Here is a 7,300-nt window from a genome sequence, read left to right as displayed (position 1 = left end):
CAACATTAGCCTCATCACACAAACTTCTCCCTCCGCTTACAGGCAGCTGGTCTGTGGGAGGGCACAGTCAGCCGCTCTAAGGCGTCAGTGTGGACGGGGTAGTGTCACCAGCAGTGTTGCCAGATTGCGATAGAAATAAACATCTATATATATAGAAAATAGCCGATCTACAAGCTTATGAGAGTTTTGAGTGGGGGGGGGGGGGGGGGGGGAGGGAGAAATGGAGAGTGAGTGAGTGAGTGAGGAGAGCGAGACGAGAGAGAGAGAGAGACACACACACACACACACACGCACACACACAGACACAGACACAGACAGGCAGGCAGGCAGACAGACAGACAGACAGACAGACAGGCAGACAGACAGGCAGGCAGGCAGGCAGGCAGGCAGGCAGGCAGGCAGACAGACAGACAGACAGAGAAAAATGAAAAGACACAGAAAGAGAGGAGATCTGAGGGAGGGAGAAAGAGAGCGGGATTGTGAGTGAGTGGGGGAGAGCGAGAGAGAGAGAGAGAGAGAGAGAGAGAGAGAGAGAGAGAGAGATAGAGAGATAGGGAGAGGGAGAGCGAGAGCGAGAGCGAGAGAGAGAGGCTTACAACGCGTCTTCATCAAGTCGCTTATAAAAAAGCAGACATGGCAACACTGATCACCAGTGCCTCCGGCCTCTACGTCCCTCCCCCACGGTCACCTGACTACAGGATCCAAATTTCAAACAGCGACCAGTACCTGACTACCAGTACCTGCTGTGTGTGTTTGTTTATACATGGAATCCAACATGGACGAGTCGCATGATAGCCTGGTGGGTTCTGTGGAGGACTTTTCCCCCCCACCTTCACCTACACCGCCAGACCTCACTGACGGCAGTGAAAGTGAAGACGAAAGTGAAGACGAGGAGGACTATCGATATGAAGCGTTTGGTGTACAACCGTACATGTTTGAGCCGACCGTCGAACCCGGTGCTGTAGCCCCAGCAGAAGCCGAACAGTCGGAGCCACATGTCCGAGAAGGGATGCCCGCAGATCAATGGTAAGTTTGCGTTTATATTATTGTTCGCTTGGATGTAATAAATTGGGGTAAAATGATGTGTGGTTGGTAGAAACATTGGTGTTTTACCTTATTCAGTATAATTTAGTTTCGTGATTTTCATCTACCTTCGTGCATTGGTTCTCAAAGTGGGGTCCGGGGACCCCCAGGGGTCCTTGAGGGGGTTCCCAGCTAAATGTGGGAATATAGCATCACAATATTTTTTTTTACTTTTATACTTTGGCTATTCAAAAATAGCAGATCTACATGCTCCATGAGCTTGTAGATCTGCTATTTTTGAAAAATCTTGGAAGATTCGTGCAAATCTTTGAATATATTTATTATTTATTATTATTATGGGGGTCCCTGGCACAAAGTATTTTCATATGGGGGTCCCTGGCATGAAAAAGTTTGAGAAGCACTGCCTTAGTGCATGTATATAACTAGTGATTTAGAATCAAATGGCAACTCCACACACACTCTCTGTGGTGTAACTTCACCACAGAACAATGCCATTATTCCAATAGAACCATGACACTAACAGTCATCTTACTAACAAAATCATGTCATTTTCACATATATCACCTTGTTATGTCTAACAGATATCAATAACAGACCCACGTCAATAAAAGACACCATTTTCACTTCGAACTGTAATGTCATTTGGTCTTGTAATCTTCAGTAACAGATGTCACTAAAAGAACCTTGTCACTAATGCAGGGGTCTTCAACGTTTTCAGGCCAAGGACCCCCTAGCTGAGAGAGAGATGAAGCAGGGACCCCCTACTTTATATTGTATAAAATTGTGTTTCAGATTAAAGTTTTTTTTTAGTTAGTGTGCTCTTTTTTCCCCTCTACTCCTATAGCTCATTTTCGCTGCAGCGCGAGGCGTTGAGAGCTTGTGGATCTGCTATTTTCGGCTAATGTTCCCCTCAGAAAAGGAATTGTAGGTTGTAGGTCAAGTGGTTAATGTAAAAAAAAACTAAATCCTATCCCAAAAAGATTTGGCGGACCCCCTATAGTAGCTCTGAGGACCCTCTAGGGGTCCCGGACCCCCTGTTGAAGACCCCTGCACTAATGGAACCATTTCATTTTCACATCTAACACCCTTGATGTCATGTAACCTCTTCCTAGGTGTGAGTGTGGTCGTTGCCAGCTCATGGCTTCAGGTCGGGAGAACAAATGCTGCAGAGAGTATTTAGAGGTGGGTGCTATGACAATTTCAGTTTTTTTCCTAAGCATATAGCTTGAATTTTAATTCTAAGTGCACCCATCATTCACATCCCTGTAAATGTAAGCCAAAAAAAAGGTATAGCTATTCTATAGATATTGCTATTGTATGTGACATGTCCATGGCAATTAATCGACAGATCTCTAGCTATTATCTATCTAGACAGATCTCCTCCAAGGCTAATGATTATGGTGAGGGTTGTGGCAAAAAAATAAAGCTGTCCATGACTCGGTCTGCTTCTAACAGGTGATGGACAAGTTTGGACAGGTGGAGACAGAGTTGCAGTGCATCACTGAGCATCCTGGTTTTACAGACTGCTAGTGGAGCACATTGCTGAAACGATCTTTCACTTGGTGATACAAGCACCAAATTTGGCACACAAGTGCTTCAGAACCTACTCTCTCAGAAAAGTACGAGATCCACTTGAAAAAACAATATGGCCGCCATTTTTCAAGATGGCCGCCATTCGAAGTGGTTTTAAATGGTGTTTGAACTATATTTTGATTGAATAATCCTATTTTGATGGTCTATACATCCAAATATATGTTTTTGAGTATGTGAAATCCAATTCTGCATTTACAAAATTTTAATTATTGGATATTATGATGATACAAATGCTGTGCTGTGCTGTGCTGTGCTGTACTGTACTGTACTGTGCTGTGCTGTACTGTACGGCACTGTAGGCACTGTACGGCACTGTATTATACTGTACTGCACTGTACGGCACTGTACTGTGCTTTACTGGACTGGACTGGACTGTATTATACTGGACTGTACTGTATTATACTGGACTGTACTGTATTGGACTGTAGTACTGTACTGGACTGTACTGTATTATGCTGGACTGGACTGGACTGGACTGCACTTTGGTCATATGGAACCAAACCGTAACAGTTTGGTTCTTCTTTTAGTCCTCACATTTGCAGACACACAACTGTGTACACTTAAGCATGAAGTGGTAGCATTTGCATCGTCCTCGGGATTCAGTCTTTTAGACACATTTTGTCAACTGCTCACAAGTCTGAACAACAGGTGGATTTGTCCAGACCTCTCCATCTTTTTGCCAGCCACAGTTGGCAGGGCTTTCAGTTTGCATTTTGCACACTGTTGCCTGACATGCAGTTTTCTTGCCTTTACCATGAAAAGCTGACACAACTGTCTTTCCACTGGCGTGGAAGGACAGCATGCCACTGGATTTCTCTGGGCCAACAATTACTACCATATCATGAATTGGCAATCACCTAATGGACTGACCCTGGCCAAATTATACATAATTTCTAAGCCTGCACTGACTGCAACAACAAGAATATCTGTGTTGCATGCCTCAATCAACACAGACTTCATTTGTTGCTTGGCTGCATGGAGAGCATGTGTGAAGATGCTGGAGTCAGCTTCTTCGTGGTTGCAAGGACTTAAGCCTTCAAGGCTGATGAGTTTGTTTGTCTCCCGCGCTGGCACATCCTGTCAATTCAGGTGCGGCAATCTAACTACAATACTACAACAAACTAAACTTGTAGTTGAGATATATACAGGGGCTTATTAGCATTTGGGACATTAACGTATACTACAGTACAAACTACAATGAGTACACCACTACAACAGTTAGTAAACTACACCTACAGCTAGTACACTACAAGCCGACACTGAACCCCATGCTGAGTCTCACAGCAGTGATGTCACCAGTGTGCCCGGGTTGTGCTTTGACATCACTCTTATAAAAAATGACAAACCAATAGAGCTTGACCACAGCATTTCAATGAATGATCATGGATGTTTCCCTTCAACTTAATGCAATATCTGTGATCAGACAGCTTCCGAAAATGCTCATTTTGAGTCACGTAATAACCGCCATCTTGAAAACTGGCGGCCATATTGGAATTCAATTGACACTATTGAGTTCTTCCAGTCAGAATACATTCATTTTGATGTTTGGATCATTAATACATTTGTGTTCATTCAAGTTTTACTTCAAAAAACATTTATTTTGCATTTGATGAGGCGGCCATCTTGAAAACTGGCGGCCATCTTGGATTGTCAGCTGGATCTCGTACTTTTCTTAGATAGTACATCCTGGACATCATTTGTGCCAATTTTGGTGCTTGTATCACCAAGTGAAAGATTCTGATGGAATATTGACTTAATGTGCTACACTATGCTGCCTCAGTCCCTGGGTCCTGCAGATGGAATATTCCATAATGCTGCAGTATTACGGGCCAAATGCTCCTACACCTCAAAATGAGTCCTTGGAGGCGTAAGTATTTCTGGCTAACAGTAGTTTACATATCTGACTGACTTTCAAGTCATTGATTATATCGCAGGTGTACCAAATCAGACCATCACATCTAAAAATGTTTAGTAAAATAAGCATAGCATCCCGAGTGCAGTAAATCTTGTCTCACAGCCTGTCTCTCTGTCCAATAGGCAGTATCGGCACACAGCTTACCGGACGTTTGTGCGCTGGTGTTGGGGATATCTGGGAGAACATGTCAGAAAGGTTGTTCCCTCCTGTGCGGTCACCAAGATTCGCTCTACCTTTCCTGACACTGCTGGGAATTATGTAGGCTTCAAGCTGCCCCCTATCACTACCCACCTCACCGAAACCTAAATTGTAAAAGTTACAATAAAATTTAAAAAAATGTTTATGGTTGTGTTTGATTTCTTTACGGAAATGTTTCATTTATAACTGTACAATTATTTACTACAATGTTGACAATATATTTAAAATGATCAAACTGTACAATATATTTACAATGACTTCACAATCTCAACAGTGTGTATTTACCATCATTTATTTACAATATTTACTGTAACCTGGGGTCATTGCCATGTTGGCTTGCGGTGGACATTTTGTCAAAATTACATTTTTGCCGCAGACATACAACATGAGCAGGTCAGGAGAATGTTACTGAGGTATTCTGGAATGTTGAGACAAAAAGGAAAAATGCATATTTGTATCCTGTGTGTTGAGCATGATGTCATTTCTGTTGGGACGGCTGTACAATTTGAACATTTCTGTTGGTACGCAATCAGCCAGCAAAAATATCCACTGCTTATCATTGTAAACTGTGGCCCCATGTGATTACCTGGCCACCAGCAAACTGCCCTCTACTTTCCACTCTGTCCATTGTCCCGTTACAAACTTGTATTCAAAAAGGTATTTTTTTTTTCAAGTTGGAGTTGGGAGTAGATATCTCCAGTATAACCCCCAAACACAAACATGCTGCTGCCATACACCACAGCTGAATGATCTAGGTGCAGGTGGGGTTCCAGTGGTGAATGCTCGACACCAGGGGCAGTCCTTCACATCGAAGCGTAGCAAATCATTCAACATGTTTTTCCCATTGTCTCCACTTAACACATACATATACATATACATATACATACACATACATATATATATATACATATATATATACATACATACATACATATATATATATATATATAATCACCATGTTCTTCTTTTGATCATAATACCATATTTACAAGGACACCATAACTCTTGAGTGTACAAAATGAACCAAATGAACCCATAGGGTCCATTTAGACTTTGTTTATGTTTCGATCGAATATAAGTGACTGACTATCATAAACGATACACAACCTCCTCCCTGACAATATCGCCAAGACAGTTTGTTTATTTTTGGACCACAATTCTTATATGAGACGATTCTATGATGATCCAATGTTATTCTCCATGGAGACATTACTTTACGAACCTGGGGATGAACGGGTGACGTCAGGACTTCTGTACTCTATAGATGCAGTACAATGGTCTATATATGCAGTACAGTGGTTTATAGATTCAGTACAGTGGGATATAGATGCAATGCAGTGGTCTCATATAGCAATAGATGCAGTACGGTGGTCTCATACAGCTATAGATGCAGTAAAGTGGTCTCCTTTTTACAATAGGCAGAAATTACATATTTGTACTGCATGCAAAAACACTGCATGGTTCTTGCCCAAAACGCCATGAGATAGACATGTCTGTACAGGGGAGGCTTGTAGGTATCCATGTAACCCAAGACTTTATGTTTATGTTTCTATCGCATACCGCGACCATCTGGATAGTGCCTCAGGATCCGGCCTCTCATATTCGGCAGAAAGTGCCGCTGGCACTTCAATGGCCTCTCTCCTCCCCTGAAAAGGACGTGGATTGTCCACCACTTCCTCCAGGAGCTGCTGCAAGGTGTCCACATAATCTAAGACAAAACAAGACATGCAGAATTCAAAACCTGCTGCACAAATTCAGGCATCAGATTGTTTTCATACAATAATTATCAAAAGTGATTCTGTGTCCTATGTAAGGTTTAGCTAAAATAAATGTTCTAATCCTTTTCATTGGATGTCTAATGCACATGGAAAAAGCTCATTGACAAAAGAAGTGGCTTACTCAACAGGTGTTCTTTGGTGGAACAGGTGTATGTATATATATATATATACACACATACACCACACAAAGTACTTATTTTATATTCCTGTAAAACCGATCACTACAGAGGCAGTAAATATCACAATAAATCCGAGAATATAGCTTTGCATATGAAAATCCCAATAACACTTCTATATCAATCCTTATTGGAACTTACTGCATGTGGGCTTGACCTTCACAGGCGTGAAGGAATAGTCTCCCTTCTTGTACTTGGGGAAGCGGACTTTCACCTTGGGCTTCCCATCTGGCCTCCTGACTCTCGCACGGTCTGCATTCTCATTGTAGTGCAGGCACGCCAAAAGCAATCTAAATATAGGGGGACAATTAGACCTACATCACATTCAGTAAGAGGATTCAACATTATGGAAAATTTTAGTTAAAATGTTTAGTGTTTAGTTAAAATGTTTTACAGTCTACACTAAGCTGCAAGCATTCTAACAAAATTAGACAATAAAGTCACCAACCTGCACAGCATTCCTATGAAAGGAAACACCACATTCTTCGGGGCGAAACGAAGGATCAGGCTGTGGAATGACTCGATCGATGAGGTCTGTTGTCGGGGGCTGATCTTGGCGATGTCTTTCAGCAACTGGCCTGTCAGCATCACGGCAC

The 7,300-nt window shown here is 42.3% G+C and overlaps 1 protein-coding gene across 1 annotated transcript; it reads left to right on the top strand.

Annotated features, from left to right (window-relative positions):
- Positions 1–775: 775 nt before the first annotated feature.
- LOC311044843 (uncharacterized protein) lies at positions 776–2,574 on the top strand (the record flags this gene model as incomplete). Its single annotated transcript, XM_084056658.1, has 3 exons — positions 776–1,026; positions 2,157–2,226; positions 2,500–2,574. 3 exons carry the CDS (start codon positions 776–778, stop codon positions 2,572–2,574), a joined length of 396 nt encoding a protein of 131 aa, XP_083912784.1.
- Between the last annotated feature and the right edge of the window lie 4,726 nt (positions 2,575–7,300).

Source organism: Gymnoscopelus microlampas (genome assembly GCF_963454915.1).
Source record: "Gymnoscopelus microlampas genome assembly, chromosome: 5".
In the NCBI taxonomy this organism is placed as follows: domain Eukaryota; kingdom Metazoa; phylum Chordata; class Actinopteri; order Myctophiformes; family Myctophidae; genus Gymnoscopelus; species Gymnoscopelus microlampas.
The sequence above is the reverse complement of the archived record's forward strand: the minus strand, read 5'-3'. Positions and strand labels throughout refer to the sequence as shown.